The sequence below is a fragment of the Arachis duranensis genome, chromosome 1, assembly GCF_000817695.3.
Source record: "Arachis duranensis cultivar V14167 chromosome 1, aradu.V14167.gnm2.J7QH, whole genome shotgun sequence".
Lineage (NCBI taxonomy): Eukaryota > Viridiplantae > Streptophyta > Magnoliopsida > Fabales > Fabaceae > Arachis > Arachis duranensis.
Window position 1 is genome coordinate 4910979 of NC_029772.3, and position 26819 is coordinate 4937797.

The 26819-nt window shown below is 35.0% G+C and overlaps 2 protein-coding genes and 1 long non-coding RNA gene across 4 annotated transcripts in view; 2 read left to right on the forward strand and 1 right to left on the reverse strand.

Moving 5' to 3' along the window:
• Nucleotides 1-286: 286 nt before the first annotated feature.
• Nucleotides 287-14687, reverse strand: LOC107494504 (DExH-box ATP-dependent RNA helicase DExH11). Of its 2 annotated transcripts, XM_016115575.3 has the most exons (23): nucleotides 14420-14687; nucleotides 12444-12701; nucleotides 11999-12253; nucleotides 11811-11879; nucleotides 11426-11525; nucleotides 11087-11256; nucleotides 10852-10959; nucleotides 9528-9629; nucleotides 9070-9270; nucleotides 8873-8983; nucleotides 8424-8491; nucleotides 7354-7717; nucleotides 6530-6685; nucleotides 6351-6461; nucleotides 6140-6193; nucleotides 5343-5600; nucleotides 3532-3641; nucleotides 2993-3146; nucleotides 2150-2609; nucleotides 1602-1816; nucleotides 1162-1400; nucleotides 688-814; nucleotides 287-601 (listed from the first exon to the last, which is right to left on the reverse strand). In XM_016115575.3, exons 1-23 carry the CDS (start codon nucleotides 14555-14557, stop codon nucleotides 389-391), a joined length of 4041 nt encoding a protein of 1346 aa, XP_015971061.1. In that variant the 5' UTR covers nucleotides 14558-14687; the 3' UTR covers nucleotides 287-388. The 2 variants fall into 2 exon arrangements, with proteins under 2 accessions (XP_015971061.1, XP_015971117.1); XM_016115631.3 differs by lacking the exons at nucleotides 12444-12701; nucleotides 14420-14687 and having other exon boundaries at nucleotides 12010-12174.
• A 6993-nt stretch (nucleotides 14688-21680) lies between these two features.
• On the forward strand, nucleotides 21681-23138 carry LOC110277810 (uncharacterized). The gene is made up of 2 exons (XR_002370661.2): nucleotides 21681-21872; nucleotides 22116-23138. It is a non-coding gene; the product is annotated as an uncharacterized LOC110277810 (long non-coding RNA).
• A 1786-nt stretch (nucleotides 23139-24924) lies between these two features.
• The window catches only part of LOC107494646 (serine/arginine-rich splicing factor SR45a), a 3245-nt gene continuing 1350 nt past the window's right edge, over nucleotides 24925-26819 (forward strand). Inside the window, exons 1-5 of the mRNA XM_016115714.3 lie at nucleotides 24925-25089; nucleotides 26032-26054; nucleotides 26142-26249; nucleotides 26369-26477; nucleotides 26575-26724. Coding sequence (XP_015971200.1) covers nucleotides 26032-26054; nucleotides 26142-26249; nucleotides 26369-26477; nucleotides 26575-26724 — 390 coding nt within the window. The 5' untranslated portion in view covers nucleotides 24925-25089. The remainder of the gene's footprint in view (nucleotides 25090-26031; nucleotides 26055-26141; nucleotides 26250-26368; nucleotides 26478-26574; nucleotides 26725-26819) is intronic.

Here is a 26819-nt window from a genome sequence, read left to right on the forward strand (position 1 = left end):
TTATTATATATAAATAAGTAAAGAGTTTAACCATATATTTAAAATCAACAACTAAACTATTCTCACACAACAAAATTTTATATAAAGAGATAAGAGATGACTATTATCAAGTTGACTTCCCTCAATCCAGAAATGTTTTTTTCTTAATATGCAGATCGACTTTGCTTGAAAAAAATCCAAAAAACTCACATCATGACCAGCCATTTTGTTTAAATATTTTGTATAGCATGCATCTTATCCTGAAATCATAAATAAGGATTCATTAAGAGTAAGAGACAGGAAGGGGTAAAAGAAGTGGTAAGGTACATACAAAAGGAGCTACAAGAATTGCTATGAATTCATTATGTACAAGCATTACTAAACCTAACATTAACGTTTGCAATAATGATCATACGCCTGTAATATACAAGCTAGCTGCAAATACAATGTCACGCTTTATTGCATTAGAAGCTATCTCCATTTTTTTGCAGAGAGCAGAATTCCCCATAATAGCGGCAGAGTTTTTGAACTCGCGGCAGGTCTCATCCAACCTGACAATTGTCCTTACTATCAGACCTTCAGGAACATCTGTAAGTTCACAGATATCGGCAAACGGAGTACCCTGCAACGGAAATTAGAGATTTGACAATGGATCACAACAAATCAATGGTAGAAGTACTGAATTTGTAATTGTCTGTAGGAAGAAACCTTAGCCCATTCATAAACCACTTCAACGAGACCAAATTTGAGATTTTCTTGGGCATACTCCTCCGGGTTTATTGGCAGATGGAAGTCAGCTTGAAGTTTCCCAAGCCTTATTGCTGTATTGTACAATCTGTAACAAATACATCAAACCAGGAATTCATAATAAAATTCAACTCTTCATTACAATCTGACGTCTGAATGCAGCAAGATAAAATGACGTACTGGTAAAGGTTGCTGCCATGCGAATTGAAAGTCAGTCTAACAGATTTAAATTTTAGAAACAATCTCTTTGATTTTATGGATACAAGGATATGTGCATTTCCCAGACCCAAACCAACAGGCCTTGTACACTAAGCTGCCTTTCTTACAAGACAAGACGAAAACATTTTGTTATATGAATGATTATCGATGCCTTTACTTGGCATAGGCTTCTAGGTTGCTTAAATAGAATTTCAGAAATACACAATTGTGAGTTACCTTTGTCTTGCTTTGGCCAGTGTCGGTGTGAGTGAAGGGTCAGATGTGTTCTTCTGCTGGAATACAAAAGCAGACATTAATGCCACCGCTTCTTCTGGTTCAAGATCATCCAGTTGGTTCTCAAACAAGCACTCAGTGCAAATCAACTCCTCCCCAGAATTCATCTCACAGGCGACACGTCCTTTCATTTGAACAACAAGGTCTTCATCAATACATCCAATTTCCTTCAGCACATCTATCTGGAGAAAGAGTACAGTTGAGCATAAAAAACAAGGATTACCATCGTCTTAGTAAGTAGTAAGTGAAGGGTTATTAATCATTATATCAATAACTTCTATTCTATATAGGTCTCACCAAATAATCCAACAGTGAATAAACCTTAATTTCTCACTTTACAGTATACTAACTTTAATGAATCCTAAAGAAATTATTTAATTTACCCGGCCCTGAAAGTCAGGCATCTGTTGAAGTGCATCATCAGAAATTTGAAACTGAAGAGCATGTACTTCTTCTTTGTGCTTCTTCATCTCTTTAGCTAACTTTAGGTGCTCTTCCAATTTTATACACCCATGACACGGATTCTGAGACATCTTTTCTAACAACTTAGTCCACTTGTGGTATGTTTGCACAAGTATCACATCTCTCAGCTTAAGATCTGAAACAAATTTAAAGTGATACTCGATTAAGCCTAGGTTTTATAATCAGAACTGTTCGCCCAAATGTTACAAGAGAAGATGAAGACGTCCCTAAACCCAAATGAGTGTGAAAAACAGCCTCAACTGTAGAAACGATCAGCATTACGGCTTACAGGTAGGAACTAATGTTTAAAAAATCGATTGCAAAGAAATGGTTTCTATAATTCAGCCATGTTTCATGCCTTTGCAACTTAACATGCCCAAAAAGCCACGTACAAGTGACAGTATTGACAAGAGAAAAAATGATCAAATTCAATAGTTTTTTTGAAACACAGAATGGTAAATGGTAATACCTTTCACAGGATCCAGAGCTGGAGGATACTTATTTCCATCTGATTTCAATTCCAGAAGAAGTTGAACTGTCTTTGCATAAACAGAGTTACTAACATCTTCAAGAAGTCCAACTTGGTCAATTTTAATTTTGCTACTGCAAATGCATAGAAACTCTTTGCTATCAACTTCTCGGACTTCATAGCCCATTCCACTAGCAGAACCAAGATACGGCAATTTGATATTGATGACACCTCTTCCTTTGCGGGCAGAAACAGATGTAATATATTCATCTCCTATACCACGCCTTGATTTTGGCATGACAAAATAACCTTGGTCAAATGCATTACTTTGATTCTGTGAACCACCACCACTTGCATTTTCCACTGAGGATGGCATGTCAGGTTTAATCACCAAAACAATATATAACTTGTTAGTTTGAGAAGGAGTTTTCACAACCACCCCAAGCAAATGATCTTGGGCCTGCAAATTATCATACAGGTTAAGCTCCAATTACACTGTTAAGGAATCAAATGGCAATTCGAGATTTCGATCCCAAGACAATAAATGAACATTTTATGAAAACAGTACTCCATTACATTATGGCTTAAACTAGCTTCACAAGCAGTTATAGCATCATAACAACATAAAGAAAGTATTTCACATTCACATTAGGTCCACTATTTTAATTCCTGCAACTTGAAGATGCATATCAAACACTTAAACTAGTGAATCAAAGCAAGAATAAATGTTTGAGCTCTGAGAGTTGTTGGCTTTGATGAGAATTTAGTTTCACTGCTATCCTCATTCACATCACAACTCAATTATGTTTCAGTAGTTTTGTTTTAGAAGATATAAAAACTCACTGATTCTGATTTCACGACTACAACTCTTCCAGTTGTAAGAAATTGTTGTGTATTAGGCGATTGCATTATTGCCTCTGATATTTGGTTGCTGTATGTCTCAGCTTCTGTATATAAATCATAGTATTCTTCAATGGTTGGTTCGCCCTTTATACATCTGAATTGGGAGGGGGGAAAAGGCAAGCATCAGAAATCACAGAAAAATAAAATAAGCAACATTCTAGGGGGAAAATCTGACAGCTGATAACTGGTCATCAATATGAATATTTAAAAATCAATCAGGACACCTAATAACAAATCTCATCAAAGGGAACCCCCACTCATCTGAGGTGAGAAAGGAATAGGATCATATGCATGCAGATAGATGAATGAAAACTCCCTTGCACTTATGTACAAATACACACGCACAGTATCCTCATCTACCATGAGATGCAGTTAAATATACGAGTATAAATTATGATGGCCAAAAGATTCTCTAATGAAAGATGTGAAAGGAAGCCCGAGACAATAATACTGAAGAGAAGGACAGGATATTGGCTTACTCAATAGCTTTTGTGGGCTGATTAAGTTTTAACTTCAAAAGTTGTTGCATTTCTGGAAGTTTTTTTTGAGCATGGAATTCTGCAAAACTTCTTTTTAGCATGTCCTCGACCTGCAACGAATGTGATAATAATTCAACAAGAGAGTTGAGAATAAAAATAACAACCAACACTTGTCCCCCTGTTAAGTTTGATAAGCTACATGAACTAGATCAGATGACAACTAATGCAAAACACCGTCAAATTTTTATGACACGATCAAAAGGGATGAAACTTAAAACTGTTTAAATAAATTGAAAATAATATTTGTATTTAATGATAGTATTTTCATTAATACAAAATTTGTAATGATGGAGGCTGCAATTGCAATATTGCTGAGAGTTATTACCATTTACTAAATGGTCATGTTGAACCATGCACAGGTTGTAATATATTAGAACAGAACATATCCCTTTGAAGTCTTTCATTCTACACTTTATCCAACTGCCTCCTAAAACCAAAAATGCTCTATGAACACCAAGAACCCACCACGTAAAGTGTATATTCATGTGTTTCACATATTTTTCCAACTAATCAACCACCAAAATAATCAAACTTTTCACAGCAGAATAATCACACTTTTCATAGCAAAGTAATGTTTTCACATCAGAATAATCAAACTTTTCATGAATACCGAAATCAGCCACCTATGTACTTTTATATTTTTATTTGTATTTTGATTATAAATGTGAATTAAGTTTGATTATATTGTTTATAAAGTCTGATTATAAAGGTGAATTTAGTTTGATTATATTATTTATGAAATTTGATTATAAATGTAAATATGGGTCATTCTGCATTTCTATATGGGTGATTGATTGGTGACTGATTCCTGATATCCATGTAGTATGGTTGTCCTAATAATATATCTTATTGGATTCGAATCAACTCCCAATTAATCATAATCCAATCCAGTTTAACTGTCAGAAACCAGTACAAGAACAAGAAAAATGAACATACTATGATATGTATACTCAAAAGCTTGTGCAATACCAGTAAGATACAAGTGAGATCAGAAAATAGTACTAGAGTTTGAGAGGTTCAAGTCTTTCCCAAGCACCAATTCTGCTATTCTCTTCTTTTCACCTCCCATCACCACCAATATAATATCCCCCTTTGTAGAAAATTCCACAGAATCTCCACTCTCTTTTCTTATCTCTCAAAGTTGTTGGCTAAAGAGCATGTGAATGGTTTTCTATCTAATATGTCCTCTCACACAAGAGTCTCTTTTGAACTTTAAGCATGGACAGTGAACATGTTCATTTGCACCTTGTGCTGAAACTTAATTTTTGTAGAAGAATAAGGCACAACAAACATCAAACACTACACCTCGATCATAAAAACTCTAATACCATCTCATAAACCATCCCTCTTAAAAATGTAAGTTATTTGGAAAAAGCATGTGAATGGTTTGCTATCTATCAGAAAAACACTAATACTTTGTTATCCTGTCAGAAATAAGTTAGACCATCAAAGAAGACCAGTGACACACATGTCCAACATCTCCCAATATGACCATACTTTCTGGTTGCAAAACAAACCCAGCAATGACGTTACTATGAGATTAGAGTTGATCTTCATAATAACAGGATCTTCAGAGTAGCAGGATGACAAATAGAGGAATCAGTCTTGCATTTATTTAAGAAATCGAGTTCCCTCTTCTAAACTGATCTCAAATTGACATCTCTATCAAAATAGATTTATCTCATTCTCACTCTTTCTGCTACTAGAAAGCAGAAAACTGCAAGAGAAAAGAAAAGGATTGCCATGTGTACCTTCAATTCTTCAACTCGAAGGAGATGTAGGATCATAATATAGGTTAGCCTAAACTGAGACTCCAGACGAGTTGCACTTCCAACAGTAACATGCTCTAGATCGCTTTCCTTTGGGAGTTCATCACGACACATTAAAATGACAGTACCAATCTTATCAAGTCCTCTTCTGCCAGCACGTCCTGCCATTTGAGTATATTCTCCTGGTAATAGCTGCCTGAATTCCTTCCCATCAAACTTCCTTAGACCATCAAAGACTACCTGCAAAAGGAATTTAAATGTCCAAATTTCCATTCAGACTATGTCATATCTGGAACTAAAAGTAATCACATGTTTTTCAACACTGGCAAGTAGATAAAAAAGCTTGTAAAATTAATCACCCTCTTACTTGTTGATATTGAAAAGGACAAACAGAAAACTATGAACATAGCAGCCTATTTGCTAGCAGCAGTTACACTGGGTGTGACTGTGAATCACATGATTACATTTTTTAAATAGGTAGATTTTCAATGTTATGCTTTCATGTCTTTCCTTCTTGAGACCCCTTTGCTCGAGTTATATGAGTGAGTTTTTTGTACCTTTTTGTCTCTATATCATGTTATTTGAGTGCCTGATCCAGTAAACTTTCCACTCTTTGAGTGTCAAGATCATTTAATTTTAAAAAATAAAATAAAATAAAGTTTCTGAGTAAATATGTATACAAAATTATTTGAATTTGAATATACTTATGGACATAGCCTTGCTTGAAAATTCCAATGCATCATCTCCAGTGTTAGCAGCATCACTTAAAAGAGACTTACAGTTCTAGCAGGTGCATTTACTCCCATTGCAAATGTCTCCGTTGAAAACAAGACCTAGAAGAACAAAAGCCAGGATGTTCGATGACAATTAAAAGTTAAATACAAACAGACAAAATAAAGTAGCTTGTAGCATCTTTCTCAAAGAGTATGCTTTTACGTAAGGTCAGAGGAAACCATGAATGTCATATATAACAAAATGAAAGCATCTCACCTTGATAACACCACGGCAAAATAGCATTTCAACAACCTCCTTTACAATTGGAAGGAGGCCAGCATGATGGACGCCAATCCCTCTACGAAGAAGATCTTGGACTCGAACAACCTGGAAATAACATAAACAACTAGAAGACCAGCTCAAATAGAAAAATACTAAGCTGTTGGACAACAAACCTGCGGTAAATTTCTGTCAGAACCCTTTAGTCGTGAAAATGCTTTGTCACAGAAAACTCGAATCTCACTTTTCTCTGAGCTACTTGTGAGGTCAGTTCCTGTCATACTATCAGCTGATCTATCACAGCGGTTCTTAGAGAAACAAAATATAACAACCTGCACTCCCAAGGAAATTACAAATGCAAAAATAAATTAACAACGACAACAATAACAACAATGCTAACAATTTTCTCCGTTGAAGAGATGAATTTTGCTTTTAAAAAAATAAAAAAATAAATAAAAAGAAAAAAAGGACTGGACCCAGAACTACACATTAACAACAGTAACAGATGAGCAAATTATTATACTAGGCCACCTGCCATATCAAGTATCAACCAATGAAATCATTCCCCATCTGGGACTTCACAGTCTAGGTCCATTAGGATCATGGAAAAAATAAATGTCTAAAAAGAGTTTACAGGTATCAATTAAAAAAAACAAGTATTAATAGCGAGCTGTAATTTTGACCTAATAATAATAATAGAATCAAGAGCTCCGAAATCCTATTAAAATTTCTTATGAAAAGGAAATTCAGAAACACTAGAACCACTTTTAACATTAAATTATGGTCTAGCACTCAGTAAAAGAGAGTGAGAACCAAAAAAAGTAATTCAGTAAAAATATGTATATTTTAGAAACAACCAGTCACTAAAGTGGTCCGCTACTAAGTGATTGTTTATAACATTTTTAACCAATTAACTAACTGTTCCTATACTGGAAATAGTTTACAAAAGATTTCTTCAGTAATTTAACTTAAAATATTAACAAGAACATAATCAACATACAGGCAACAATGACTTTTTGGAGAGTTTGTTGATCAGCATCAACCACATTGAAGCATCTGCTCTCCTCAGTTCCCAATTGTTCTGGCCATTGCCATTATTCTGATAGCCTCTGCCAGTTCCAGAGAAATTATTCCCATGCTGTTTTCCTCGAGATGTATTATCCCGTTTTTGAACTCGGGCATTGTCACGGCCTGCTGAAGTCCCCGTCTTTGGCCCGGAACCACCAGCTGTCAAATTCTTTTTCTTTGAAACATCTTTTGCAGCTTTCAATCCCTGAGGCAGAAATGTTTCATTTTCACAAATTTTGTAAAGTTCTCCAGAATAAAATAGGCAGTGCTCCAACGGGACAGGTCTTTTTGTTGTCCTGGTGATAAAATTGATCATTATAATAGGAAAAACTACAAGAGATTCAAGATAGTCAAGGGAATTTAAAACTTCTATTTTATGTTCAGCGTGGATTTCAGTATGTATCTATGGTGTCAAATAAATAAATAAAATAAATAAAATCAACATACCCTACAAATAGAAATAATAGAAGCTACTTAAATCTATTCTCACTGTTCATATTATATAAACAACAATAATAATAACAACCAAGTCTTACACCACCTAAGTGTGATCAGCGATATCTACGGTTAAACCATTTAAATCTAAATATTTGATGTACATGATATATCTTATATAATATTAATAACAAAATCAAAACCAAAACCTAAATTTCATGGATTAAGTGATGCTCCGGATAAAAGGAAAATATATGGAATAGGAGATGAACAGTGTTACAAATTAAATAAAACCGCAAGTTAAAGAGGAAATCCAAATATTGATTTGCACACTGTAATTACTAATTCATTCATACGGTAAAAATTTCAACCAAGGTAGATCAAATATTGATTTAATATGATTATTGAGCACATCCGCCGCCCATATCTGAGATCTATATATTGTTGTTGGCATGCTCTCACACATTTCCAGAAAAAAGGTAATGTTAGAAATAAAGGTCCTACATGTTGAATAGAATTTCAACTACTAAATGGCCCTCAAGACCATAACAGAGATTTACTACTTACCCTGTGACACGGATCTCTTTTTGTTTTGTCCTACCAATCCAATCCGCAAATTCAACAGTATTAGGTACCTGCAAGGAAATGAAAAAAATAGCTTTGCAGAATAATACAATGCAAAAGGGATGACAATCTTAGGGCCCATGGAGATATGAAACAAGCAACAATTACAATGAACTGATGTTGCAACGTAGAAATACAGTGATAAGAAAAATAGACAATTAAATTTACAGCTTACAGAATGCGGTCTCCAAACTTTTCTTTACTTTTTATTATGAAAATATTCATGGCCACCCTGCAATGCTTATTGCTCTTTCAGTTGTCGCAAACAAGTACAGCTTCAGAAGTATCAGAACCAAAAGTGTTTTACACAGATCACAGAATATCAAGAATAACTCATTCCAATTAGCAAATCAATTGACGACCATTTTATGAGTAGTAGTAGTAGTGAGTACCGTGGCTGAAAGGAGGATGATATTGATGTGCCTTGGAAGCATGATAATTACTTCTTCCCAAACAACACCTCTTTCAACATCATTGACATAGTGAACCTCATCAAATATTACCTACCAGGTTTTAGCAGAAAATAAATAAGCAAATGAATTTAAATTGCTACAAATTCATAAAACCGGTCTTATATTGAGTTCTTTACCCATTCAATGTCACGAATAATATCAGCACCCCTGTACAGCATCGATCTTAAAATTTCAGTGGTCATAATGAGACAAGAAGCCTCAGGCCTCAAGCTTACATCGCCAGTAAGAAGCCCAACATCAAACTTCCCACAGAAATCTCTGTATTTCTGATTGCTGATTGTTTTTATTGGAGCAGTATACACAGCTCTAGTGCAGTGCTGTATAAGAATATAGAAAAAGAAAATTCAAAATGAATTTGAGACACTCCTTGTTATGCAGTCAAATTTAAGGTAGATGAATAATAATATAAGCTAAGGTCAACATACTGAGGATAGTTGACCTAAAGCGCTATTGAATTTAATCACAGTGCTCAATGGTATCATGCAATGTGGTTGAAGCTTCAAGTCATGCAACTACTACACAAAGAAGCACAAAGAAAAAGAAACTGAACTGACAGTCAAAGTCCAAGGCATACTTTTGATGCTAAAGCGAATGCATATTCAGCAACAACTGTCTTTCCAGCTGATGTGTGAGCAGCCACAAAAACAGATTCCCCTTTTTCAAGATAATAAATAGCCTGCAATGATTATAAAGGGAGAAACAAAAATTATAAGAAAGAAGAATATAAACAGAATATTCAGAGCTAGAAATGCCATTGAAAGATAATAAAAGCTAAGTGACTAGTCATATTAAAAAATCACACAATCTACGTAACTTCTCATGATTAAAGATAATACAATCATGTGGCTACTCTTATTAACTTAATACAATCTACGTGACTTCTCGTAATTAAGGGTAAAATGAAAATTTATCGACTATCAGAAAGAATAATCCTCTGCAATTTTGCAAGCTACGAAGAACATAAATCTCTTCAACAAAAGATGACTTATAACGAAACTAATTAAAAAATTGACAAAGGTCTGCCAACAGCATATGATCCAATCTGAAGAGGCCAAAAGAAATGCTTCCAATTAAGAACGGACACCTGTATCATCAAGAATTTCGGATGATGTGACATCCCAAACATTAATACATTCAACTTAATGCATTTTCGGGAGCATGAACTAACTAACAGACAAATGAGCAAAGATAAAGGAAAGAAATATAAAGGAAGAAAACAAGTGTAAAAGTAGAAAGTGTAGCTTGTGCCATAAGAAAGATATGGGGGAAAAAAGTCAAAAGGTGAGTTCTTTTGTGGAATGTTGCGCGTTCCCTGTAACCTTAGATCAGTTCTTGTTGACTGGTTTTGGCAGAACGAATTTGTGGCAATGTGCCATACATGACACCGTTTGGGGGGTAATTGGTTGGAGTGTAATTCTAGCTCCTTCAGTGATAAATTTTAAGACAAGCTTGTTTTGTGAGATAGGGTTAGCATTTGGCCTGTATTTGGTGTAACACTCATGATCTTTTTAGAGGAACTAGTCTTCATCTTGCTTGAGGTTGTAAGTTATGCTTCTTGGATAGTATTATCTTGTTATTTCTTTGCTCTTGATAGGAGAATTTCTTGCATTCCGATCTTGTATTACTTTGCCTTTTTCATAATACTATTCTTATTTTCTTTCAGCCAAAAAGGAAAAGGAATGAAATAAATTGTTATCTCAAAAAGCAATTACTTGAATTGAAGGCATAAAATAAACAAATAAACGGGGGAACCGTTTTGCTTTCTTGCCTTTATCCAGTGCTTCTACTTAACAACTACTGAGTGCCTATATTTGCAGTTTTCAGACATCTGTGCCAGAATATGGTTGTTTACCCAGATGACAAATAAGAAGAAATTACCACAACACAATTAAGTATACCTCCTTCTGAAAAGAATCCAATTCAAAGGGAAATTCAAGTGCCATATCAGGAACGAGTTCATAAAAGCGTTCTGCAATTCGTCCACTGGCCTCATGCATAGCCCAAGCCTGCCAAAAGAATAGCTTTCTTGTCTTAAGCATTGTCAAACAAAAAGCAATGAAATGATTATTCATGGCAAGAAACATGAAGCATCTCATGCAAAACTTACAATGACGTCTGCTCATAACTACTTACTTTCTGCTGCCCAACTTCATTTCTGAATCCATCCAAATGCAGTTTTGATTCCACTGAGTCAGCTGACAGAATATCATCAAGTGATATTTCGTTGTCATGTGCTTGGCTGAATTCCTCAGCCGTCCCAGCTTCAATTTCCAAGGTAACAGTCTCCGCTTCAGATAAATTACCTTTGCAAATAACATCATCATCAACCACAAAATAGACCAGAAAAAATTTGGTGTAATGGAGATATGCATTGGTTCCATTTCATTACAATATAATGCAAGAAATTCCAAATGGAAAATGCAGGTCAGAATATCTGCATTTGTCAATAAGTTATAAGTGTAGGTCAAATACCATCCTCTTGTTCTTTAGTAGCATCCTCCTCTTGTTCTTCAACAACATCAGCTTCCCAAGCCTTCTTAAATAGGTCATCAAATTGAACAGATAGTCCCCTCTACATAACATGCATGATTCAAGAACTAGTCAATACAACAACAACAAAGCCTTATCCCACTAGGTGGGGCCGGCTACATGGATTAGAACACCATTGAACTCTATCATGTATCATATCTACAGTGACTGTCCATACGTAGATCTTCTTTGATCACCTCATGTATATGATTGTTTCTTAAATATAATCGAAAAGGCACATACTTAAATTCACAGTAACATGTGTAAACATAGAAACATTTTTTCACAAATATGGATGAAGAAAATGGCAACAGAATGATAAACTGACCAGTTTTTCAACCGACAAGCTCTTGATTGACTTGGTATCCTCATAAACAGTCCATGAGTATGGATATGGCTTAAATAAGATAAAAACACAACTTACATGAGTCATAGCAAATCCAAACTATGAAATATGAACAAGTTAAAACATGAAGTGCTATCCATCACAAAATGAATAACAAGAATATAAATAACCTTGAGCGCACCAAGGTCCACTCCATGCTTTAAGCTGGGAGGGATTGTCTGAGCCGACCCACCACTCAAAATTTCATGCACCCAGTCACCATTTGAAGCACCTTCCGGAAGAACTCTTTCCATTGCTTGGGAATCATCCAAACCACCTGGGCGGAAGGGCCGATTATTGATGCTTCCTCTAACAAAGTCCTTCGCAGAAGTACGGGGCAATGGCCCAGATTCTACAGCTCCTGATGTTAGATCTGATACATCCACCTAATAAAACATTATAGGCACCAGGGATGAAAGCAAAAGAAAATCAATTAAGAAACTTAAATTAATTATTTTTATTGTTGCAACCAAAGCTTTCTCAATACAGATTCAAAATTGCAAGTGCATATCCTTGTATCAAACTAAATGGAACATCTTCTGGGAACACAGATATAATAAACAAAGCACTTCACACCTCCTCAAATTTTGGTTCCCATCTTCCTTTAACCAATTCACTATTTGATCGTCGAAATGGTGGTTCCCAAATTGGAACTACAACAGACCGTGGTAATGATGGCTCTAGAGGAACCTCAGCCCTGTCAAACCAATCAAATTCCCATTGCCTCCCAGCTTTTTCTGGTGAAAACTCATCAGGATCCAATCTTGGCTTGAGATATGTCTCTTCTATATAGTTTTTTATAGATTCAGGGGTCTCACTGGGAAATGCAGGTGGCTGAAATAAAGGACCCAAAATTAGCAATCAAAATAGAAGTTCGACTCGGGGCTTTGATGTTTAACAGTAAAATAGAAAAAAAAATGTAGCCAAAGGTTGTGAGGCAAGGGGTGAGATGTAAAAAGCAAAAGCATTAACACATCCATTTAACTTGCTAGTTGTGATTCAGTCTTTTGACACTTAGAAAATAAATAAGCAACTGACTCAAATGTTTGCATTTAACATCCTTTTTTTCTTCATTGTACAATTCATAAATCTTTTTATAGAATGAAACTAAAATACTCATCTTTTTATGTCAGTAACCAGCATGATATTAAGATTAAGATGTAACTAATTTCATTAAATGCATGGTGTAAACATATAAGTATAGAATGTAAATTAAATTTACATCATTAGCTTGCTTTAAAAATAAAAGCTTAGTTAAGTGTAATACGGTCTTTTAGCTACATATTCAAGTAATCAAGTTTAGCACACAAAATATAAATGTAAATGGTTTCTGCTCAAATAATATGATAATGTGCTGCTTAACTATAGTTTCTTGCACAACTGTTTCGATTTGAACTACCTTGCTTGAAACAAACAAGCAATAGTACATAATAACAAACCATTCTTTCCTCGATATTTTGCAGAATAAAAGTCAAATATTTATTCAATTTGGTTATGAATTGATAAGATGGAGCACATACAACAACAACAACCTGTTTAGCTTTCACGTTTGGAAAACCACCAAACCAGGTTTTTAAAAAATAAAACTTCTATCCCAGATTGAAATCAAAATTATCTAGTTCCAACTGTTCTTGATTTTGAAAAAGTGAATAAGCTATAGAAAAAGCCATCCCCCATTGTTAAATGTAAATAATAAAACTTTAAAAGAAAAAATAAAATAAGAATTCATATTGAAATTAAAACATTCTAAGAAGGAAGACAACTTCAATCCAAATTGTAATTTGAACAACCCTAAACCCTAAAGTAAAACATGGTAAAAACTCTTTTCACATTATATCTGATCAGCTAAATAAATCAAGTGACACCATTGTATGCTATTTTAAACCATGAATATAGACATGCTGCGACTTTTGGCCTCTTCATCTAAAACTTTTCTTCTTCTGAGTTCTGACCACTACAAATGTTAAAGATATATTTAAATGAAATGCCGGATAAAGCAAAGCAAAAGTACTTAATGTAACCATCCACCATCTCAAAAGTCATACAAACACAAGCATCTAATTGAACAACAATGTAAAACTTTTAGCAATTAAACTATCTTCAACTTCAAATACCTACATTTTATGGCACTAAGTAACATATTCCTACAGTGAGTCTCCACAAGTGGGAACTAACATATTCCACTAGGACCAAACGCAAATAATAGTAATACATGCTAGTACTTCCATTTAAATCCTAGTGACTACTCACGTGATGTATGTTAAACAGTTTAGTCAATCCATCTCTCAGTTATCAGTTACATCTTCTTCATGTCAGTATTAACCTTAAATATTTTGGGTGAAACCCATAGTTCAGCAGCACCTATAACTGGAAACCCAACTAATCTGGCTCAACTGTAGAGGTAATTGATCAAAGTAACAATTAATTTGAAACTTGAAGCCGAAGGAATAATTAAACTAACACTATGATAGAGCAAAAACCTAAAATTTAAGAATAATAATAAAAAAAAAGAGGCGGTAAAAGAAAGGAATAATAGTAGATAAGAAACTGACCAGAACGAAATCGGGAATGGACCTAAGAGGGTTGGGGCGCTCAACGGTGGTGACCGGCTCCACTCGGAGGTGGCCGCTGTGACCCGAGAACCCGACCCGGAATCCGAGGTCATTTGCGACTGGGAGCGGAGGATCCATTTAGTAACTCGGTCTATGTGTTTTGTGATTTTGAGAAAGAAGATGAAGAAAGCATAGCTTGCAGGGTTTTTTATTTTTCGCGGGTTTTAGTTTTACACTTTTTAGTTTTTACAAAGGAAGGTTAACTGCAACAACGAGTAACACGGACTTTGTACGAGTGTTTTGGGTTTATGTTTGAAATGAAGATCAAAATGAAATTGAAATTTTAAATGCCAAAATGGAAATGCACAAGGGAGGTTTTGGTATCTTTGCTTTTGCCTTTAGAGTTTAGGCCTCCAAGAAATCAATAATTAAAATTTTATGAAATTATATTCCACGTTTTATTTTTTATATTGGAAAAAAATGGTGTTTTGCAATCTTGTTGGAATATGATTTGTTTAACTAAGATGTGAAGGATACAAATAGTAATATCAAATTTATTATTTAAAACACAACTCGAACTATCTAATTAATTTGTGTACTTAAATCTTTTAAACTTATTGAGATGCAAATTTAGTGACAGGCACATGGAGAAAGTGAAAATTTGGTCCTCCAACTTTAAAAAAATATATATATAATAATAATAAAAAGCCCAATCCAACTAAAATAAAATATAATAATTTTTTAAATTTTTTAATTCCTAAAAATTATATATATTTTTTTTACGTTCCTTGTTCCTTGACTCATTGACTGTCTGTATGATTTTGAAGTCATAGTCTCATTGTCACTCAAGTCTTTAATTATATCACTTAAGGCAAAGTTACTCATCTTACTTTTCACTTCGCTTATATAGTTGTATAAAATTATTAATTAATAAAACAAATTTTCTGGCTATAAAACAATACAATTTTGTTTCTTTATGCTCACATAAATAAATGGTGAACTCATTTTTAAGATTTATTCTCTCAATTTTTTTTAGTGAAATTGATAGTGACTTAGTGAAAAAAAATATTATTATTGATGTTTAATTAATAAAAAATACTTAAATTTTGTTTATTTATGTGAATATAATTATTTGATTTTTTTTAGGTAAAAAAAATTAAAATATTTTATGATGAGAAAACAAAATAAAATTGATGCAAATTTTAAGAGAAAAAAGTTACTGATAATGTTGGAGTTTAAATAACTCAACTCTCTAATTTTATTTCACAAAAAATTCAAGTAATTGAGCTCTTTAATTTTATTCAAAATACACTTTAACATGAAGCCAAAGTTCCAAGATTAGAAAGAAATGTTATATTTCTTTACTAGAAAGGAATCCAAGAAAGCGTCATCCAATTTGGTAGTATAATGTCAATGAACGTGATAAAATTCGTAGAGCATACATAATAGTTGATCTATACCAACTGTTTCGGGAGTTACCTGAAACCGGATAATGGTTGGGCTTATTTGTGAGGCCCAAGCACTCAATGAGGGTGATCTCCGACTTGTTCTATGTCAGGGAGCCGCCGTCCGAGTTGTGTGTTGGAAAGGATGGGGAGTGGTACCTGCAAGATACTCCAACGCCTAAGTCAGCAAAGGTTTAAGCAGGTTTAAGTGTATTGTAACTTAAGTATACCTAAGGGGTGTCAGTATATTTATAGGTGATGTACCAATAACCACCGCTGAAGTAGTTCCACTTCTGATGGTGAATAACCGTCCCTTTATCTTAGGGTTGTTGAGATCTCTCTTCTAAAAAAGGGTGAGAGATTTAAGAAAGCAGTTGCTTTGTGGATCAACAGAAATTGCCCGTATTCGTCGGATCCGACCTCCTTCAAGAGGTCGGGAACACATTAAAGGCCACTCCCTTTGTTGGGCCTTTCGACTTTATTGGGTCAGGGTATGAACAGTGCCCCTACTTGAATCCGATTTCTTTACTTTGAGTCGGATTCAAGTATAGCTGAAGTCAGAGATGTTCAAGTTAGTGTCTTCTGTTAACTAGGAAGACCGACGTGATTTCGAATTGAAAATTGACGTGATTTTGGGCTGCCAACCGTCGCGTTCATTGGCTTTTCGCATTAACACGTGGGGAGCAGTTACATTGGTAACAACACACCTTTTAAATGAGTGAGGCTTTTTACGCTTTTGCCCCGGTGTCTTATAAATACTTTGACCATTTTCCTCTTTCTTCTTTTTCGTCTTCTTCTGTAAACTTTCTTTCTTTCCTTTCGCGCCTTCTTCGTCTTCATCCAACCCCTTCGTTTACCAGTGTTTGGCATGTCAAGACGTTCGCTTCTCCTCTGTTGAAGACTCTCCCTTCGTTCTATTTCAAAGAAAAGTTAGTTTCTTGCTGCTGTACTTTTTACAGTGTTCCTACTGTTATTATGATCTCTGCTTGCTGGACTAGGTGTTTGTTGAGAGATTCTATGTAGCTTTCATATATCTTTGTTGTTACTTTCATTCTGTATGCACTAGGGACATTCGTTTTTTTTTCTTAAAAAGATTATACCTTTTGTGGCTGTGTGTTGCTCTTTTTGAAGAAAACTGCCTCTTGTTTCGAACTTGTTTGTAATGATTCCTTTTCTTTTTGTGTAATGTAGGTATACTATCTTATATGTCTCGTTCCTCTGTTTTCAAAATGTCTTCGAGGGTTCCTGAGGATTTGTTGAGATGGGTAGATGCATCAGTCCTTTGTGAAATTCCTTTAGTAGATAGCGTTTTTGTGGATGAGTTTCGAAAGCACCATAGGCTCTGTATTTTTGGAGAGGACAATGTGAAGTACGAGTTAGTTGCTCCCGACCCAGAGGACCAAGTATGCTTCGGCAGAGTTGTAGATTCTGAATCCCCCTTCATTTTTATGTATGATTGTCTTTTCACCCGACTTGGGGTGACGTTTCCTTTTTCTGATTTTGAAACTGAAGTCCTTTCTTACTGTAGAGTTGCTTCTTCTCAATTGCACCCTAATTCCCGGGGTTTCATGAAAATCTACCAGCTTGTCAGTCGCGAGCTTGATTTTCCGATTTCTTTAAGGATATTTTTTTCTGTTTCATCTTACTAAGCCTTTTAGCGCTGCTTCTAATAAAAATAAACAACAATGGGTTTCCTTCAAGGTCATTCAAGGTTGGAAAGTATTTTCTATTTTTGGCAAATCCTTCCACGATTTCAAGAATTTATTTTTCAAAGTCCGAGTCGTAGAGGGCCACCATCCCTTTTTCCTAAACGAGAATAATAAGCCTCGCTTTCTATTATAATGGGTAGAGGCAGCCTTTGTTGAAAAATATAATTTAATGGATTTGGATGAAGTCGAAGAGGCTGTAGTCGAATTCTTCCGAGAGGCTTAGGGATGGGCTCCGAACCTTGACACCAAAACTTTTTCTTGGGACCCCGAGCTATGTTCATACCGAGCTAGGTAGCCTCCCTTTTTTTATTTGTAGATGAGTACTTATTTCCCCGACTTGTTTTTGATGTCCTTTCATTTCTTTTTGTAGAAAAAATGAAAAGCGAGTCTAAAGCATACCAGAAGGTTCAGGAGGCGAAGATAAACGCCCGTGCCCGAGCTGCAGGAGAGTAGCAAATCGAATACGTCCTCTCCGACCAAGTCTGACTCAGGGGCGTCTTCCTCTCAGATCAAGTCGGTAAACCCTCCTCTTCCTCCTCCTCTTCCACCTCCTTCTTTAGTCCTTACTCCTCCAATTCCTCCCTTATTGGAGCCGACCTCTAAAAAGAAGAAGACTTCAGAGTCCAGCATCGTTAGTATTGATGATGCTGGGTTTGATGGGGTGAAGTTTTGCGAGAGGCACGTTCTTCCTCATAGCTTTATTGCTATGGACGATGCTTCTATCAAAACTCACCTTAAAGTCTTAATTCGAGGGGGATCCAGACTGCTGGAGTCTGTTCTGCCCTCCTTAAGGAGTTTGAAAAGGCTCCTCTAAATGCTACACAGCATTTTTTGGAAGCCCTTTAGGCCGACGTGACCACTCTTAAGGAGGCTGACAAGGGATTGGAAGAGGAAAAAATAAGTTTGGAGGCTGAGCTCTTCAAAGCTCGGGATAAGGAGATGGAGTCTGCCGCTTCCTGTGCTTTGGCTGAGGGGTTGCTGAAGAAGTCTCAAGAGAATCATGCTAGGGTTTTAAGGGAGAATCTGGAGCTGAAAAGGGAATGAAGCAACTTAGGGAGAGTTATATAGATTTGGAGGAATTGGCTGTGGAAAGGACGGAGGAGGTGTTTAGAGTGTTGAAGAACCAGGTTCGGGTTATTGCTCTCGACCTTGACTTGTATCCCCTTCATCCTGATAAAGTCGTAATTGATGGGGAGATAGTCTTTCCTCCTCGGCCTCCTACCGACTCGGAGCTAAAAACTGCAAGGCAACGCTTGGTGGAGTCTCCTTCCCGCGAAGTTGCCACCTCCTCGAAAGTCCCTCCGAGTTTTTCAGATCTACCCGAGGTTGTTCCTTCTGAAGAGGTTCCTCCGAGCTCCCACCCTGATGATGATCCGAATCCTCTCATTGGTCCTATTTAATGTTTTTGTTAAGGCCCGGCTTGTGGGATCTTTTTTATGAACACTTTATGTATGTTTTGAATACTTTTAGTTTGTTTATTCCTGACTTTGATCCTTTAGAAAGGATTTTTTAACAACTGTTACTATGAGTGTTGATCTTTTAATGATAAGATCCTCTGGCTCGTAGGTATGCTTAAAAAGATCTTTTAGCTACTGTCAAATTATGTTAGTGACTGTGGATGAGGCTTTTTATGAAGCCCTTTAGCATTCTATCCTTTATTCTTAGGATTCTTATAAGTTCATTTTCGTAGCATAGCTGACTACTTTGAACTATTTGTGAGGCTTTAACGCAAGCCCTCTTTTAGGTGTCCTAAATTTTTGAAGGAGTGAGTTCTTTTATTATGAACGTCAACTCGTTTTGTTATTGAATTGTTTTCACAACTTAGGCTATTTTTACGATACATTTTGTTCTATTTGGGCGTTTACCGACTTATAAGTCGTTTACTTCCGAGCTTCATATGATCGTCTTTTATACCCTCTTTACACCGATTTGTACCTCGTCGCTTCATCTTGCCGACCACATAGGTCAGGCAATGAATTTTTGCGTTTTTTCGAGCTTAAGTCAATGGAACTTTAAGAAAAAGAATTATTGTCATTAGTGAAACACGACTTTACAAAGATGCTTTGGCTACTAAGGGAATAAAATTCATTCCCGTAGCCCCTGTTTTGATGCCTCGTTAAAACTCCCTTCAGGAAAATCCTTCTTGGAAAAAATCGTGAAGTCGATAAAAAGAGTACATCAGGGAATGGAGCACACTTCTAGCTACAATATCTCTTTAAATTGCAAGCATGCCATGACCTGGGGAGCTCGGCTCCATTCAGGTCAGACACTTTGTAGTAACTTGAAAGGCCCTTTCCAATTTGCAGCAAGCTTTCCTTCACCCGACTTGTTTACTCCGATGTCATTTTATATCAGGACTAAGTCATTTGTCACGAAGCTTCTTCGAATGACTTTTTGATTGTATCTACTTGTCATCCTTTGCTTTAACGTCACTTGTCTTATTTGTGCTTGTTCTCGGACTTCTGGAAGCCGTTCGAGTTCTTCTTTTTGGGCTTGAACGTTTCTGACTTCATCATAAAATCTCACCATTGGACTTTGCTCATTGATCTCTACTGGGATCATGGCTTCTATTCCATATGCAAGTCGGAAGGGTGTTTCTCCAGTCGTAGAGTGAGGTGTTGTTCTATAAGCCCATAGCACTTGAGGGAGCTCTTCGGCCCAAACTCTCTTTGCATCCTGCAACCTCTTTTTTAACTCTATCAATATGACTTTTTGACAGTTTTAGCCTGTCTATTGGCTTGAGGATGCTCTACTGATGTAAATTGATGTTTGATCTTCATGTTGGATAACAAGCTTCTGAATGTGGAGTCTGTAAACTGAGTACCATTAATCGAGTAATTATATTCCTGTACAGGAATTTTTGACTTTTCTGTGCTGTGATAGTGGCTAGTGGCTCTGCTTCAATAGGTTTATTTGTGAGGCCCAAGCACTCAAGGAGGGTGATCTCTGACTTGTTCTACGTTAGGGAGCCGCCGTCCGAGTTGTGTGTTGAAAAGGATGGCGGTGGTACCTGCAAGACACTCCAATGCCTAAGTCAGTAAGGGGTTAAGTAGGTTTAAGTGTATTGGAACTTAAGTATACTTGAGGGGTATTAGTGTATTTATAGGTGATGTACCAATAATCACCGCTGAAGTAGTTCCACTTCTGATGGTGGATAACCATCCCTTTATCTTAGGGTTATTGAGATCTCTCTTCTAGAAAAAGGTGAGAGATTTAAGGAAGCAATTGCTTTGTGGATGAACATAAGTTGCCCGTATTCGTCGAATCCGACCTCCTACAAGAGGTCGAAAACACATTAAAGGCCACTCCCTTTATTGGGCCTTTTGGCTTTATTGGGCCAGGGTATGAACACCAACCATCAAATATTAGCTATCCAACTTCTGGTAATAACAATCACCGTCGATATTTTTAATTTTCTTTGTTTAAGAAATTTTCAAGTTGGTTAGAATATTCATCAGAAAAAGATGATGCTTTATTGTCTGCCTTGCTACTTGTTTGGTAAACTTTATGGTGCTCACAACGATGGAAAAAAAATGCATTTTCAGAATTAGAGTTTAGTAATTGAAAAAATTAAACAATCAAGTGAATTGTGTATTTGTATGTCATGAGGGTTCTATTCTTAATTCCCCCTATAATTTATATGTGAAATATTATGATGATTTAATGGCTCAATTTAAGCATATAGATAAAGTTCTTAATAGGCATAGTGATAAAACTATTGCAAATAAACATCTTTAATGCTATTCAATGGCTTGCATTTCAAACATGTGCATTTAGGTTTTTGTAATCAAAATGTTAATAATGTTGTCTTTGAAAATATTTTTGGAAATGCTCAATATATATCTTTCGATGTTCAAAAATATATATTGCATATCTTTACTAAAAAAGTGCGTACAATAATTCAAAAAGAAATTGATAATTCTAAATTTTGTATCGATTTCACTGAGAAATCAATTAAAGTGAAGTCAACTCTACCAACTAGTTAAAAAATAGATCTATTAAAAAAATAAAATAACTTTCTACTATCCTAATTTTTGAATTTCAAAATAAAAAATAAAAAAGAGTTGACAATTAGCTTATATTGTAATTAATTCCTAGATACTGTTACTTCATCCCGCACAAAAATTTCTCCCCAAGAGGGTTAGGGCTCACAAATCACCATTAGCGTCGCAGAGGTAAGCCGAGTCGAGTCTAAGAGGTTGCATCCGCCGTCATCACAGCCGATTCTGTCTGAGCTTCGCGACCTCTGCGAACTTAGCTTCTTCATCACCATCACTACTCCTACTCTTTGGTTTAAGGGTAACTTTAATTCTTCTTTTCCTATTTCATATTCACATTTCAAGTTAGTAGAGAGAAAATTGATCTTGCGCTTCAAATCCATTGTTCTCTTTTTGTGCATCTCGGTGTCTCATTTATTCGGAGCTTTTTAAAGGTTCTGGCATTGTGTTTACAAATTATAGTAATTAGAGGCTTAATTGTGTGAAAGATTCTGTAGATTCCTTGATCTGTGCAATGATAACGCCTAATATTTTTTCTTTCTAGGGTTTAGTTTTTAAGGAACATCAAGGGCGTTCACTTTGGAAAATTTGCCACCAACAAACAGGTTTTAGTTTGAATTGGAAAGTTGTGTGACTTTCTCAAATCCCAATATCATCAGTACACTGAGATCTACAAATTCAGGGAACTTTCTGGTTTTCTGGTTTTTACTTCTTAAATGGAGAATTCTTGTGACGTCTGTGGAAGCGTCGCGCATCAATCGAATCGTTGCTCAAACATTTTTGCTCGTTGTAGTATCTGCCAAAGTGTTGCACATCAAACTGGTGTGTGTCCATTAATTTTTGATTGCTGCAATATATGTTCAAGTTCTGAGCATAAAACATGTTCTTGTCCATTATATACACCTGAGAATTTATCCAAATACTTGTGTAGAGCTTGCAAAAGAGGCATATATCCTACATGTTTTTGCCAAATCATCTCTGATACCTGTAGTATATGTGGAAGCATTATGCATCAAACTGATGCCTGTCCAATCATTTTTCCTTGCTGTGATATATGTTCAAGTTCTAAGCATCCAACATGTTCTTGTCCGTTATATGCACCTGGGAATTTTACATCCAAATACTTGTGTAGAGTTTGCTCCGGAAGACTACATCCTACATGTATATGTCCTTATTATGGTCCTCATTATGATCAACAAAAGGGTAAAGCTCGAGACAATGAAGTGGTAGTGGCACCAAATGAGGAATCAAGTGAAGTTAGAAAATAAGTAAATTCTTCTAGAGGACAACTTAATTCCTGCATATTGATCTCTAAAAGGATGTGGACAAAACCACCAATAGCTCCTTTCTGGTGTTTTCTTTTTAGTTTTTATTTTTTTTATCATATATATTAATATATTATGTACAAGATTGGCACTTCTCATTCTATAGTATTTTAAAAGATGCTGAACAGCACTCCTTCTACGGGAGCCTTCAAAAAGTTGTTCTTTCATGTTAAATTAGTGAAGGAGAATGAAAGAATCATGATGCCATTAATTGGAAAGTGGTAACATGACCAACTTTGTTACGTTAAAGCAAAGTACTATTTTTCATTTAAACGTTAGGGATACAAATAAGACGATTTAAACGTTAGGGACATAAATAGGATTTATCCCAAACGTTGAGGACAAAAACGATACTTTACTCTTAAAAGAATTTTCTTGCAAGTCATATCATGAATCTCTCAATATATATAGTGAATTGGAATTGCAATAGCATTAATTCAATAACTTAAATTAATACCTCCCATCCAGCTGCTTATAGATACAGTGGTATGTACAAAATACAAAGTGCTAAATTTCTTCCTTCCCTTTGTATAACAATATTAAGAATTTTTATTATCTCGTATCCTTCACCAAGTTGGGGGATTCTTGCTAAAGAACAAACATGATTTCTCCAAATTTACTTTTTTAGTCAATGATGTGTTGATAACATTGAAAAATCTGCATCAAGGATTGTATTATCAACAATCATTAGTTGAGTAATCAATAATCATTGACAAGCTCCGTTCAATATTAGACCCAAAAAAAGGTTGGAATCCATAGGACTATAGGAGGATTGGGGATAAGAGCCCCTATGTAGGAACTTTGAAATGAATGAAGCCATTCTCTCGTCCAACAAATTTTAACTTGTATTTCAAATTATCATTATTTTATTTTTATTTATAATATTTAAAGGTTATATTAAAATAAAAAATAAAAATTCACATATAATTATTTTTACAGAAAATTATTAATTAAAAATTGTTTAACATATTTAATTAAATTATTTAATAATTTATAACTATTAATCTTACATAAAAATAATTACATTCAAGTAGTCACCAAAATAAAAATATAATTACATATATCGTTTTAAGCACATCCACGAAAATATGTAAATATTGCTCCATAGTCATAGACCATCTTTGTTCTTCGCTTATTTAGCGGCACCATCAAATCAATAAAATCACTATCGAATGGTCTCAAATCTCAACCTTCAGCGCAAAGAATCACATTCGCCAAACACGTGGCTATTCTAATGGCCTCAAATTATGCGAACCCATATTCCCATAACACTGAACAGAGCATCATACATTCACAACGGAGGAACACTTTTTTCTTTTCTTTTTTTCAGTCTGAAAAACTATCACTCTATTCTATAAAGAAACGCCCATTTTTGTCCATTATGGTCATTTGCTTCAGTTTGTACTTTGTAGTGTTAAAATTTTATAAAAATTAGACATACTACAATATCTTTTAATTATAATTACAATTATTTACTTTAAAATAAATACCTAACTTAGTTAACTGTTGATCTATAAATTATAAATTATAGTATATATAAAACAATTTTAACACTTATTTAAATAGAGAAATAAATTAATTATTCGATCAATTTAAGTTAGTTATTGTCACGTGTTCTTTAATTTATCTTCTTATATTTTTTTCATCTTCATACGTGTATTTTATTAGTATCTTATTTTTAAAAATTGTTATTTGTTAGTTTGTTCTTTTTTTCATATTTTAAATCTTGTTGTTAATAGAAAAGATTATGTAATTACTATTAAAAATATATTTTTATTAATATACTGTTATGTAATTGAATGTAAAAAAAAAATTGATCAATATTAAAGTCCAATATTTTTTTTTCTGGTGACTATATTAAAGTCCAGTATGAAATACGATAATTAACCCCTCTAATTGAAAAAAAAAAAGAAAACGAAAACGAAAAGTAGTTTCCTAACAAAAAGGGCACGCACTCGAAGGAATAAAAGTCTGTTTAATTACGGTTTGGCGTCCGCTTCTCCAGAAACTTCTCCCTTGACAAATCACCACCTCACACTTTTCCCTTCTATATAAACCCTTTCAACACAATCATTATTTTCCTTCCCAAAACGCACTCACATCGTGTCGTTTACTTTGAGAGAGCACTGCGCAGGCGATTTCTGTGGTTTCGGAAAGTTCGACTCGTCGTTTTTGTCTCTTGCGGTTCATAAGGTATTGGAACTTGTTTTTCTTTGTTTTTCCTTTTAATCTGTTTGTTTGAAGTTGCGTGAGATATTCAAACTTGTTCTCCGCGTGGATTTGAAGATTTTATTATACGAACATTTCTGTTGTTGTTGAACTCGATGGTGGTAGATCACTTTATCTGTTTTCAATTTTGATGATAATTTGTGTGGTTGTGTTTGAAATTGAGTTAGTTTTGAGGAAGGAGGGATTGAAGAAAGGCCTTTTTTCTCTTCGCTGAATTGATTTTCTTATACTTCAAACGTCATAACCTTTGATGCAGGGAGATCGTTGAGTTTAATTGTTTTAGATGTATTGTTGATTTTGTGTTTTTAGTTTGTTCATTCTTGTCAATTTTAAATTTGTAATTAGAAAAGAGTAGAAGCTGAATCGGATCTTAGAAGTCGAAATAATAGTGTTGTATAGCTGAATAATTTTAGATTCCTCCCAAATATGTTGTTGGATTTGAAATTGATATTGAGAAATTGAAGGAAGATTGGTTTGAAATTTCCCCCTTTTTTTTTAAGCTGCGATGGACTGATCGTTGTTGCGTTGATGTTTGATTGTATAGCTAGAATTTATATTAGATCTAAGAAAGGCAATTGGATTAAGATTGACTTCTATAGTTCTATGTTAAATTTAATCGACTTTATGACATCCTTGATTCCAAATGAGTACTTCATAATTTATAGACTGACAGGAAGGATATCGGCAGATTGATCAAGTTATTTCATAATTATTGAAGGATAATATTTCCTTAATTTTTTTTTTTTAACTTTGCTTTTATGCATATGAAAACTCACTCTTCTGATTTATGATTATCAATTATGATATATTTTTGTGGATAGGCCATTAGCTATGTTCTAATTTAATAGTACTTTTTTTTTAATAATTGCTAATTCTTTTTATTATTTTGCTTATGAATCATTGCAGATGTCTTACTCGAGGAGATCAAGGTTAGATGTCCACCTGTGTTTATTTTGCTAATTTCCGTGTTGGAAGCGTTCTTTTTCCCCTTTAAGTGTTCCTCTTTTGTTTCATAGGTATTCTCCTTCTCCTTCCCCATCCCCATACAAGGGGTACAGCAGGTACAGCAGGTCCTTATCCAGGTCTCTTTCAAGGTCAAGATCAAGATCGAGAAGCCATTCAAGGTTGGGACTTGATTTTTTATTCGAGTTTGTTTGTGAACTTCGCTGACAAACAGTATCACGATATTATCTGGTTCTGCAATTTTGGTTTAATCTTGTATGCTCTTTTCCTGTTGGTTTAGGAGCGTCTCAAGTGATGCAGAAAATCCTGGAAATAACTTGTATGTGACTGGATTATCTCCTAGGATCACCAAGAGAGAACTGGAGAAGCATTTTGCAGCTGAAGGAACGGTATGCACTCGGCTTATTCTAAAATAGTCTTTCTGTAGAGATTTATGTTGCCTGCCAACTGTTTTTTAATCTTCCTTTTTGTTTCTGTAATTCTTAGGTCATAGATGTACATCTTGTAGTTGATCCGTGGACAAGAGAATCACGTGGGTTTGGCTTTGTGACAATGGCAAATCTTGAGGATGCTGATCGGTGTGTGAAATATTTAAACCGCTCTGTACTTGAAGGGCGTGTAATCACAGTGGAGAAGGTATATCTTCTGGTCAATGTTTAATTTTTTTTTTTAATTTGGCTTTTACATGCTCTGAATTTATTACCCCTAATGTTGAAAAGAGATATGGATGA

Coding starts and splice junctions, on each gene's coding strand:
- LOC107494504 (XM_016115575.3), bottom strand. CDS start 14,557: ATGGATCCTCCGCTCCCAGTCGCAAATGACCTCGGATTCCGGGTCGGG. Junction 12,254..12,443: donor GGGAACCAAAATTTGAGGAG/GTGTGAAGTGCT, acceptor ATGTTTTATTAG/GTGGATGTATCAGATCTAAC. Junction 3,147..3,531: donor CAGCCCACAAAAGCTATTGA/GTAAGCCAATAT, acceptor CTCCCAATTCAG/ATGTATAAAGGGCGAACCAA.